We start from the raw sequence: 13,197 nt of genomic DNA on the forward strand, positions 1-13,197 counted from the left end.
ATCAGTGGCTGGAAACCACCGTAATCCCAATGTTTTGGTGGACTCTTGATGTTTAAAGTCGAAAGTCTGTTGCTGATTACCGACTGTCGACATTCCTTCCAAGAGCTCTGGTTTGTTTGATGACCACTTCCTTAAGTTCATACCGGCTGATTTTAACATTGATATGACCTCTGATTGCAATTTTCTAGCTGATTCAATGCTATCGCTTCCACTTAAGTAATCGTCCATATAGAAGCATTCCATGACGTCCTTTACAGCATCCGTGGAATAATTCGACGACTCCTCGTTTGCTAAATGTTGTAGCGTCATCATTGCTATGAACGGGCTGCTGCAGCAGCCATATGTCACTGTTCCTAGTTGGTACTCCTGTAGTGGCTGGTTAGGTGAATCTCGCCAGATGATCATTTGATACTGTTGATCATCAGGATGAACTAATATCTGCCTGTACATCTTCTCGATGTCTGCTGTAAATGCAAATTGATGTATTCGCCATTTCAGAATCAGGTCAAATAAATCCTTTTGTAGATTAGGACCGGTATACATGACGTCATTTAAGCTGTGTCCTGATGAGGAACGTGATGATCCGTTGAAAACTACCCGTAAAGAAGTCGTGGTGGATTCAGCTCGTTTTACACAGTGATGAGGAAAGAAGAATCTTGATGACTGCATGCTTGATGACTCTGCTGATACGAGATGCATGTGGCCTAATTCTTCGTATTCCTTTAGAAAGGCTTGATAATCTCGCGCTAATTCCGGTTGCTGGTGGAACTTCCGTTCTAGCTGTCTAAATTGAGCTACAGCTTTGCTTCTGGAGTCGCCTAATAATTCATTTGCGTCACTTTTTAGTGGTAGTCGGACCACGTATCTGCCGTCTTCTCGTCGAGTGGTAGTCTCTTTGTAGAACTGTACGCAGTCGTAGTCCTCCTTGCTCATGCTTGGCTCTTCACCAATATCCTCTGTTGTCCAAAATCTCTTGATCTCACCCAGATTGTTGATAACGACGTTACAATGGTATGATTTTACACGTCCACACAAAATCCATCCTAAGCGAGTTTGTTGGGCGATGGGAAGTGATTGGTTTTCCCTGATAATGCCGTTCATGATAATTGACGAATACACGTCAGCGCCTAGGAGTAGGTCTACCGGACGACTGCTATTGAAGTCTGGGTCTGATAATTGTATATTTTCCAGGAATGACCAAGATGGTTTCGGGAAGGACTGATTCGGTAGTTTATTAATGAGGCTTCTCATAATAAAAACATCTGTAGTGAATTGATAATCACTATGATTCGACAGACATGTTATATTAATCATTCCTTTGCATGCGTTTTCCTTAACACCGACGCCGAAGATGACTCCATTACAACGCTGGCGGTTTATTCCCAACTGTTGTGCCGCGTTTTCAGTAATGAGGGATGTCTGCGACCCTTGATCTATTAGGGCGCGCATCTGCTGATAAGATCCATTTGCCGCTTGAACCTTGATAAGGGCTGTAGCCAGCAGGACCTCGACCACGTCTCGCTCATTATTCATAGCTACGTTGCTTGATTGATTTCTGTTATTTTGCTCTGACCTACTAAATGCCTCGTGCAACCACGTATTATGAAATCCGCCACACTGGCGACAACGCGATTCTGATATGCAAGCATTTCCATGGTGGTCATATAAACAATTTACACAATAGTTGAATTTTTGCACTACATTCAATTTTTCCTTGCTTTGCAGTTTTAGAAATTGGTTGCATTGAATTAATAAATGTTTTTTATTGCATAGTCTGCATCCTGTTCTATTTTCGAAATTGCTGTTTTTGTTTGAATTTAATGGTTTTTTACTGCTGCTGAATGATTTGTAATAGTTATTATTTTTGGAATTTTTTGGCACTTCATGTTGTTGAGATGATTTTGGTGTCTCTAACTTACGCCTCGATGATTCCAATGATGTAAATTTATTTTCCAAAAACTGTAGGAACTCTTTCAGTGATGGTATGGCTCGCGGATCTGATACTGATTCCACGTAATCCTGTAGCGTCTCGGCGTCCAGTTTTTGGGAAACAATGTGGACTATCAGCGGATCCCAGGTCGATGTATCGATACCTAGGTTATTGATAGCATACAGACTCTCCTTGGTAGTGTCGTGTATTTTCTTAATTTGAGTTGCTGACTGCTGCTGCACGCATGATAAATTCATAAGTGTACTTGCGTGATTGGAGAAGATTAATTTGATATTGTGATACCTATGGGTTAATATTTCCCAACAGGTGTCATAATTGGCTGCACTGATATTAAGATGCTGGACCAACTTTTCTGCTTCACCTCTGAGTTTGCTTTTAAGAAATTGCATTTTCTGTGCATCTGATAACGACCTATTGTTATGAATCGCCTCGACGAACAAATCCTTAAAAGATATCCAGCTCCGATAATCACCACTGAAGAACGGAATGTCCATTTGCGGTGTTGATTTATCTCTGTGAGAGACGGACCACATTTTAGTATTAAGGGCCTTTTTGATAGTTTGATACCTATGCTCATACTTTATAAATGACTCTTCATATTCAGCATTTCTTTCTAGCGATTCGCTATCGATCTCCCAATGTAAAGAATCGATAGTCGACCATCTAGCTTGTAAGTTTTTTAGTATATCGTCAAACTCCCATTTTTCCGAGATTGCGTCAAGATTAATAGTTGATAAAGTGTGGGCGAAAGCCTTAAAGTTACTACGCTGTTTACGAAGTAAATACTCCAGGTTCCCGGATGTCGATTGCTGATTCGACGGGGTCTTCGGTATGGCACCCATTTCAGTTGATACAGGTACTTGGGGCCATTGAAACTTAGGTTTTTGTAGGGGGGATGATGGTTTAGTATAATTAGCTCTGATAAAAGACTGAATATACTCCTTGACATCGTTATACATCTTCTCCGCGTTATTTAAATAATCTTGCGCAAAATACTCGTGCTCACCTATTTCATATTGCCTTAACTTCTGATCATTGTTTTGGAACTCTATCCAGTATTTTTCTAAAGTTTCTAACCGTCTCTGACACGAATCAAGAGACTTCCGATCTATCGTGTCTTTCTTAAAATTTCTCAATTGATTTTTAATAGCCTCTAAAATCTGAACTTGATTTTCGAAAAGCGCCTCTACCTGCTCCATGATGCTCGGAGTTGATAGTGAATAAGATAATGGAAAGATCTTACTTTGATCTGCTGCTGCTGCGGTGGTAGGTTCGCTCGGCTGCTGCTGCCGTTAATCGTTGATACTTGCTCTACGCTTTGCTGATAAGCGTGAAGCGCTGCTGTTCGCTCCTGCTCGCGGCTGATATGCCAGGAGGTGCCCGACTGATATGCCAGGAGGTGCCCGACTGATATGCCAGGAGGTGCCCGACTGATATGCCAGGGGATGCTCGACTGATGTACCCGGAGATGCCCGGCTGCTATGCCAGGCGGGGTCCGACTGATATGCCAGACCACTGTTGATTCACCAGGAACTCACTGTAGCTGTTATGCTACTCCAGTCACTACTTTAGCTGATTTGCTACACTGATAAGTACGGAGAGTGGATGCTTTCCACTGCGGTTACCGGACCACTTTTACGACACAGTCACAGTTTTTTAATGATTATCTGTTTAACACTCGCGAAGTGATCCCGCCAATTCCGAAGGCTCGAAGGACCATAATAATATCCATAGGTCGCTGGTTCAGATCCGGCTCGAAGGACCATAAGATGTTGGGGTTTCCAACTGATTGATAGAGAGGATGATAATTGATAAGATGATGTTTAAAGAAGAGAAATATTTATTTACCGAAAGACTATGCTAATGATAGATTATAGCTAAATGATAATGAGTACGCGTCAACCGTGATTCTGATACAAACGTGAACTAAAGCAAATTATAATAATAAGTAAGTTGACGCGCGAACTGATGATGTTGCAGAAATAATTAGATAGGTATTTACTTAACCATGTACGGTGTTCCGTACAGTTAATTATTTTTTCATTAATAAAATTTGCCGTACTTATTGCTTTGATTCGATATAGGCTTTGAGGGAATTACCTCAGTGTAGTAAAAGCCTGAAAACAGCTGTAATGTCTCACGAGTATACTAAACTTATTTCATAAATTGGTTCCTCCGTGTTTTCGTGAAAGAGTTACAGACCTTAACAGATGACGTAGTACTTACTCACAATCTTTCTCGTTTATAGGTAGAAGGATACTATGTATTACATTAAGTAACTACGAGCTGAAAGTATGTAGAGACAACTACCTAAACAATTCTTGAAAATGTTTAGAAACAATTAAATCTTTACCATTCGTGCTGCCTTATTCTCATAACTATCATTCCAACAAAATCGGACTCTTCATTCACGCCAGACATTTTTGTTTTATTCTTTTTGGCAATAAACAGCAACCAGTTTCAAGGGAATGCAAACTGGTGTAATTAAAGTTAATTCTTTAATAGTTCAAAGAAATATTAGTTAGGAATAAAGGGTCCAGTTGTATGTGGGAAGATGAAAACGCGCTTAACTTTTCAGGAACAAAGTAACAAAATCAGTGACTTATGTTTTAGTTTTAAAACAAACAAAGCACAGTACAAGGCGGGTTTTGTCGGCAGATGTGTGGTGCACACATGTGTTTCGGAGCAGTGGGCGCGGCGGAGGCCGAGCCGCCAACACCGCTCGCCTTGCTCACTGTTTATATTCAAACACACATTATTTACATTTTACACTAATACTACTTATTTTTAAAGCTAGTACACACCATTCTGGTTACGTTATAAACCTTCGAGACGTAACATAATAAACGGTTAGTCGGTTAATTCTGCACTATTATCGATTATTAAAAACATCTGGCACTATTATGTATTAACAAAATGTCAATCTCACATCGATTCCTACCTTGGAATTCCATTCGGAAGTCATATAAGTAATGCTAGCATCATGAGAGGCTATCGGCTGGTCTATATGAGCGTTTGTTGCGAAGGAAATCGTGAACTGAACATTAAATTAAATGAAGCGTGAGTTTATTGAATTAAAGCCTATTTGCTACAGTTATTGCATTCGTAGCGTATTTGCGTCTCCAATAAACGCAGCTATCGACCCACTTCAGCGCTGATAGGACGCAGAAGGGCAATAAAGTGTTCCAATAAGAATAATAAGACCATAACCAATCTTGACGGAGCGCCACACTACTTAATCTTTATAGTTTCGTACTCTACTTAAAGATATATCTAACTATAAACGAAACTATAAATATATATAATAAAGGGTATAATAACTATAAATATATATATATAAAAAACTATAAATATATTAAAGTTTCTCTCATATATTACAGCTCCAATTCGTTACACTAATTTAACCCGAGTGCTTCTAGTATTCAGATTTACGACACTATTATTCAAAGTACTTACTTGATATAGGACCATAACATTATTTAAAGAATAAAAACTCCCTTGAGTACCTAGTAAGCAATATCCGTTATTAGTAATTAAGTTCGTTGGTTAACTGCTTCGAGGCACCTCTTAGCTGAGTACAGATGGAGCGATAAAAACTAAAACAGCCAGCTAGCCTGTCGTTAACTGTACCTCGAGTTACTGTGAAACAGATCTATCATTTAGTGATCGCCGCGTAGGACGACCGTCTCGACTGATCAGTGGGCGTTTAATTACCCAACTGACTATAACAATGTTACTAAACAAAAACGACAAAAAAAACTGTTCACACAATGTAATTCTTATTATATTTACGATCTTATAGGTCGGTACATCGGTCCCGCTGGTGATCAAATTTATTACTCTTCATGATTCCATATTCCAGTAAATTAATCAAGTTTTAAACGTAGGAAGTCGATATTCGTTTGCTCATTGACCAAGGCTTGCTTGACATTTTTATCGCTTGATGAAAAATTGCTGAATTCATTAGCACTTCAATTTGCATATTTATATTAATGCTTAGTGGATTTATTGTTTCACCATTAATTAAGGAGGATTAAGTAGTAAGCTTAAAATGTGGCTAAATAATTGTGATGCATGATTGAAATCATGGTCGCAAAACGTACTCAATCTTAACTGCATCTGGCGACGTGCAAGTAGATATCGGTCAATCGGCAAGTGAGTCGAAGTAACGAGGAGTAAATTACTGTTATTATGCCCTCAGTACATGTGTGGCCGTGATCAGCATAATGTCCCCTCATTGTCTAGTTATCGAAGACCACATAGCGGAGATAATAGCACGCTTTATAAGAACTCTATTAGGTACATATCATTACTCAGATGGATACGTAAGTGAGTAAGCGAAGTGGGTACATTTGTTTGCACTCTGCTTTAATTTGCATACGGCATACCTGAGATATAAGTGTATTAGTTAAAGCTTATGAAGATTATAATAATCAATAGACAAAGTGAGAAATAAAATGAAACAGTTCAGCTCCACATAATTTATCACGTCTTTGCTCGTTGTCTTGTGACCGATGATCACAGTAGATACCTATGTGTTAATGTTTCGACAGTCGACAACCGGTGATTATGCAAATCGGTACCTGATTATAATTCTGACATGTTTTTGGAGCAACAGCTTGACGCTTCTGTCCACACCCCGCGTCCGAACAAGATTGTAGACAAGATGACGAATGCCGCGTGAGAGCCAGATCAGAGATGTCAATCAAAACATAATAGCACGATCAGCTAACAATAGGTTTGTTGTCTGTCTACTTACTGAATTTTAACTACTTGTATATGAATCTATATACTTACCACTACTAAGTGGCTAGTAGGTAGGCTGGTGACGAGATAAAAGGATTATCATTCGCTAATGGATGTGTAAATATCGAACCATGTGCCGTTATGCAAGGGACCGTTTATAAATTGAAAGAATCAGCGTTGTATTTTGATCGGGTATATGTAACTCGTAAACATTTATTAGAAAAAATCTCACCGTATTTAAAGTCGCTCCTAAGTTCTTTATTTGGTATCGCGGGTATCGCAATGTAATAAACGGAAGTATCGGCAGTCGTTTAATTGAGTGAGGTGGCGTGGGCGCGTCGCCCGCCGTTCCGCAACATTTACTCACTCAAGTACTCGACTACAACGAGGATATGCCAGCTTTTGTTTTGCTTATGTTATGACTTTTAGGCAGGGTTACCAAGATAACTATATTATCATAACTACATTCCAAACTAGTGTGTTGATCGGAGATATAAGGGATTGTCTATCAATAAGTACCTATGCCTCGTATTCACTAAACTTGCTGAGGCTGTCTACATTGCAACTGTCGAGCCCGCTATGGGAGACCATGTCAACTGCCAATACTGAAATTGATTTGGAGCGATGGCGTCTGATTGCGATACGCCGCTCACCGAGACGCCGCCGCAACCGCGACCAAAACAAGTTGCTATTTCGAGATAAACGCGCCATAAACGGATGGCTGGCGGCGACAGAGTACCACTACGCCAATACCGATATTACTTTCTAATAAATGCCACTTTGTGCTATCCGACGAGGAATCCATATTATGAAATATCAAGCCCATAGGTTACATCCAAAGCATACCTGCGGTAAATTAAAACATGCTTCCTTTTATAGAACACCACCCGTCGAGATATTAATATTCATATTCCCCTTTATTAAGTTTGTTCGACACCCACAGCAAACACTTCTCGTATTATTGACGACGAATACGGGCAAAAAATTTGCCTTCGATATAACAATATGGGCGTCATAACCTTCAATCCTACGCATCATAACTACCGCCATAGCACGTGCCCTTAGAAGTATTACATCAAACAGATCTTCACCTTGACTTACAATCTTGTCAACAGATGGCTGAATGGCGAAACAGAATGGGCAGAGCGGCCGCCTAGTAGACAGAAAACTCCGGAGAATGGTACTTGGAGATCGAACAGTACGCTGGGCTGGCAGGAGAGCTCCCGGCTGCGGGAGCCGCGGCGGTCCGAGGGCAGCAACGAGGGGTCGGGGCTGACCTGGCTGCAGCGGCAACAGCAGAAGCTGCGGGAGAAGCGGGAGGCGAGGGAACGCGTTCAGAGGTTACCGCTCGAGTGGGACGCGCCTTCTCGACATGTGCGAAGATCAGCCAGCCACAGGTGAGATCGCTTTTAAATTATATGTGGTGCTCGAAATTACCTTCCCAAGTGACTTAACCACTGGCGTCCGGCGCACTCTTTTGGGTGAAAAACTAAGTCACAATAATTTGGACTGTTTTGAAAACCACATATGTGTAATAAATGCAATCATGTATTTCAGAGTGGACGGCTACACGAGCGACACGACTGCGTTCGCCGACGACGACGACGACTTCAGCGTGCCGCTGCACGTGAACACGCGCGCCGCGCTGCGCACCGACAGCCTCAGCCCGCAGGCGCCGGACAGGTAATCTGATGAACTATATGGATAAACTTTGCGCCCCCACTGCCTTCGGGAAATATAAAATAAAGAAACTGCTAGAATTTTATTTGGATATAACGATGAGATCTCCTAATGATGTCTCCACTGCACGGGTCTGTTATCGACGTAGATAATCATCATTATATCTCTGTCGCAGGCATCTGGTTTAATCTCCTGTTTGATTGAACCGCTAGCCCGTTCATTGGATGACGCTACTCAGTTGAATGACTAAAGAACAACTCGTCAAGTGGTTGACTGTAACGTCCAACGTCTTGACTGAACGTTATTCAGCGAAGTCGTTAAATGGGATATAGTATAGCAACTTTATAATGTCTGGTTAGGATGAACATGACCAGACAAGAGTCAACAAAAACAATGTTACAAAGCTCTCATCTCACAAATTAACTAAACAATAACAATAAACGTACCTTGATATTGTTGTTCATAATTATCCAGTTTCAGCACATTTTTTTCTTTGAAACTATCCACCGGCGGTGTAGTAATAGGTAAATCCATGTTGTCACACTATTTTAACATAAATAACGCACTTTAAAGCTAATTTATTTGCAAAATATAACAATACAAGTGCTTTTTGTGTCAGCTGTTCGCTGTTAGACGCCATATTTGTTTTATTCACCACCTGACTGATTTTAAGTCCGCTAACTAGTTGGACGTTTTGTGACGCTTGTACCATCAACGTTCGGCCTAGTCATACAACTAAATAGCGTCATCCAATGAACGGGCTAGCGGTTCAATTAAACAGGAGATTAAACCAGATGCCTGCGACATCTCGATTTGCCATAATATGACGCTCGTACCGGTCGGACCGGTGCCGTAGGGGCTTGATAGTGAAGTGTGTCAGAAAACGTAAACCCAACTATTCCCCTTTATTATGACTGTTCCAGTATCTGGTTAGATGAGTATAAAACATTAGTATTAACACCGAGTACCTACTGATTAATAATCCATCGCTTGTTTCTCAGAACATCGTCCAGAAAGTTCATGTACGAACAGAAGATGGTGACGCGAGAATGGAGCACCACCAGCACTCCCAACGGGTCGACGACCCCCGGGCTGCTGTCTCTGGCAGAACCCATCAACGGCAACGACACCCTTGTAAGTGAGAAACTGACCTAGATTGAGGATATTAGCATATTCGTGTATACTTCCAACATATTCCTATAAGAATAAAATGTTTAGATTACTCTTTGCTTATTGTTTAATTATCATGGAATATACTTTCTATTGCTTATGAATTTAGAAGTCCACCTAATCAATGAGATACCGTTAGATAAGAACTTACATTTATCTCGATGATATAATCTTTTGAGTCTATAATTTTCAATACACAATGTAACTTCAACTGCAGCACATTTACAAGAATCCAACAATCCTTTCCCACAACAAATCTTAACAAATACCCCCTATTACCCCCAGAGTTTACGGGAACGCTCCGAGAGCTGGTCCCGGTCGGAGTCTCGAGCCGGCACGCCGCTGTTCCCGACGCACCCGCGCACCCCCTACCCGCCCACGCCGACGCCCTCCGTCGCCGCGCGCCCGCCGCGGTCGCCGCCTGTCACCAGGTAAATACAGCGATAGCGTTCAGGGTGTCTATTATATATATTACCCTCACCCCCCGTTCACACTACTCGTAAGTCGCATAAGACTAAAAGTCGAACGCTCTGGTCACCATACACTTTATATGGCGCTGTTCACACTGGATGAGACGCGATTTTTGCGAAAGTGTATTCGACTTTTAGTCTTTTAGACTCACCACTAGTGCGAACGGGGGGTCAGAGTTTACGGGAACGCTCTGAGAGCTGGTCCCGGTCGGAGTCTCGAGCCGGCACGCCGCTGTTCCCGACGCACCCGCGCGCGTCTGTCTACCAATCAACAATTCAGCTATTTCACTTTCAACTCCTCTTCCAGAAAAGAGCGCGAGACAAGTCCAGAGTCCGAGTACCGGATCTACGCGGGCGCCGGCTCCCGGCGGTCCAGCGTGAGCTCGGAGCTGCAGCACGTGGCCCCGGACAGAGTGCGCTTCGCCCGGGACACCAGCCACTACTGGTACAAGCCCAGCATCAATCGCGATGACGGTTAGTGTTTTGTTTTTTTGATATTGAGCTTCTTTCCACTTTGAAGCGGTAGCCTACTTCGAGATTTGCCAGGTCTTTTTTACTATTTCGGTTTTTCCCAGGACTAGAAAACTTTATGCGCTGGCGATTGTTACCAGAAATACCATGGGTCAAAAAACTAATACAAAGCTATAACAGATGGCAATTGGATTAAACCATTTACCGAATGACCCTCTAGATTTTCGGTATCACTGACCTCAATGTTTATTTATACTTATGCCATTCGTTTATTCCAATCTCATTTATATCGATTTCCTCTTGCTAACTATTCTTCTCCCCAACCCACAGCAATATCCGCGCTCCAAAACCTAGAAGAAGGCTCCTTCATCGTCCGCGACTCGAACTCGTTCCCGGGCGCGTTCGGCCTAGCAGTCCGGGCGTCGGGCGGCGTCAGACACTTCCTCATCGAGCCCACGTCCAAGGGCGTGCGGCTGCGGGGCTGTCCCGACGAGCCTGTCTTCGGGTCGCTGTCCGCGCTGGTCTACCAGCACACGGTCACGCCGTTGGCCCTGCCGGTGCCGCTGAGGTTGCCTGATAGGTGAGTCAACCTGTAGACAATGTAGGGTTGTCAGATGTTTTTATGCTGATAATTTTGTAGTGCTACATAATTTATTTGCATTATGGCATTATTGCATTATGTTGCATTTGGAAACAGTCCAGCATGGACTAATAGGTTTAGGTACACTCACGAGCAATGAAAAACATTTACATCATACTGACGTTCCATTGCTCGACTGGTTTCATATTGGGTACCTACCGTATTTTACAAACCTAATGCAAATTATAGACATTTTTGGATGCGAAGTCCTTTGACTATAGAACAATATGATACCTAAAAACGCTTTACATACTTATCTAAGAAACCAGTCCTTCACCTTTTTCTGCCACACTTTGTAAACTAATCTAACAAGTCCCCTACCTCCATCCCCCAGGGACCCCTGGACCGGCGGCAACACGAACGCGGCGGCGCGCGCGCTGCTGGCCACGGGCGCCGCGTGCCACGTGCTGCTGCTCGGCTCAGAGAACACCGAGGCGCTGACTGGCCCCGCGGCTGTTAAGCGAGCTGTGACAAACGTGTTATTGAAGAAGGTTTGTGGACTTTTGGCTACTACCTAAGCTTTCAAACTTCAAGATACGACTAAGTATGGGAAATATGAGATTATACATGTACATGTTTTCAGAGCTTTTCGAGGTTTTCGGGCATACTTTTTTCCACTGCCTGAAGCCAGCATAAATTTACCATGATTCATAAATTTACCATGATTCATCATACTGGCTTCACCAAAGATAGTTTTGAACGACAGACTAACTGTTACTATAAAGCACCTAACATCGTTTTATACGTCCACAATGTGCATTATCTTTGTACTAAGTTGGCAGAGTACACTCTTAAAAACTTATGACTGCGCTGACTGGCCCCGCGGCTGTTAAGCGAGCTGTGACAAACGTGTTATTGAAGAAGGTTTGTGGACTTTTGGCTACTACCTAAGCTTTCAAACTTCAAGATACGACTAAGTATGGGAAATATGAGATTATACATGTACATGTTTTCAGAGCTTTTCGAGGTTTTCGGGCATACTTTTTTCCACTGCCTGAAGCCAGCATAAATTTACCATGATTCATAAATTTACCATGATTCATCATACTGGCTTCACCAAAGATAGTTTTGAACGACAGACTAACTGTTACTATAAAGCACCTAACATCGTTTTATACGTCCACAATGTGCATTATCTTTGTACTAAGTTGGCAGAGTACACTCTTAAAAACTTATATTATCACTTCCCAGGGTCAAGCCTACGTGGTCCACTTCAAGGTGTTCGGCGGAGGCATCACACTGACAGACAACGCACGGAAGCTGTTCTTCCGACGGCACTACCCGGCCGCCGGCGTGTCCTATGCGGGCTTAGACCCTGACGAGAGGCGGTACCAGCATAATGATAATGGAGCTGTTAAGGAAAAGTGAGTAGATGGTATTTACATCGATAGGGGAAAGGGGGATTGTATCATAACTAATGAGGTACGATCACAGGCAGACACACAATTCCAGAGAGTTCCTAAGGAGAAGTCTATTTTTAGCAGTGGACATTCGTCGTTGGGTGATAAACATAATGTCTTCCCTTATTATCTAATAGTAAGTGATGAGCATAGTAGGAACCACATAACTTGATCAATGTGTAATATAATAAGACCGCTTATAAAGTCTACTTCTAGGCGCGACACTTTTGAAACCGCTTTGCTGCTCGCCCGCTATTTCACTACTGCGGCAAGGATAAATACGTTTTAGTATTCTATATAGGTATTCAAATGATACGCTCACTAATTACATATCCGCCATCATGGTTCTCTTTCTTTCCTGCAGCTCATAAATCAATTCTTTGTTCTTGCAGACGCGTATTTGCGTTCGTGGCGCGTCTGACGGCGGGCTGCGACAACCAGTGCCACGTGTTCGCCGAGCTCGAGCCCGAGCAGCCCGCCACCGCCATCGTCAACTTCGTCAACAAGGTATACCCGTACTTATCATTATCTATCATTACCTAGTTCAGCTTTGGTGTGTTTCATTTCACCTATGATCAGATCAGGTTGCCTTAAAACTTAATGAACAGTACTTCCTATTTAGCTTTATTTTTATTTACAATAAATATTAGATCTAGATTAATCTTAATA

At 42.3% G+C, this 13,197-nt stretch overlaps 1 protein-coding gene across 8 annotated transcripts in view; it reads left to right on the plus strand.

The window, feature by feature from the left end:
* Window positions 1-13,197, plus strand: part of LOC105385915 (tensin-2) — an 89,245-nt gene that overhangs the window by 74,698 nt on the left and 1,350 nt on the right. For all 8 annotated transcript variants that reach the window (XM_048627411.1, XM_048627421.1, XM_048627427.1 and 5 more), the window contains 9 exons: window positions 7,813-8,094; window positions 8,255-8,380; window positions 9,379-9,511; window positions 9,833-9,978; window positions 10,325-10,491; window positions 10,819-11,068; window positions 11,463-11,619; window positions 12,320-12,492; window positions 12,921-13,035. In XM_048627411.1, the coding sequence (XP_048483368.1) occupies window positions 7,813-8,094; window positions 8,255-8,380; window positions 9,379-9,511; window positions 9,833-9,978; window positions 10,325-10,491; window positions 10,819-11,068; window positions 11,463-11,619; window positions 12,320-12,492; window positions 12,921-13,035 (1,549 nt within the window). The remainder of the gene's footprint in view (window positions 1-7,812; window positions 8,095-8,254; window positions 8,381-9,378; window positions 9,512-9,832; window positions 9,979-10,324; window positions 10,492-10,818; window positions 11,069-11,462; window positions 11,620-12,319; window positions 12,493-12,920; window positions 13,036-13,197) is intronic.

The sequence above is a fragment of the Plutella xylostella genome, chromosome 4 (genome assembly GCF_932276165.1).
Source record: "Plutella xylostella chromosome 4, ilPluXylo3.1, whole genome shotgun sequence".
Lineage (NCBI taxonomy): Eukaryota > Metazoa > Arthropoda > Insecta > Lepidoptera > Plutellidae > Plutella > Plutella xylostella.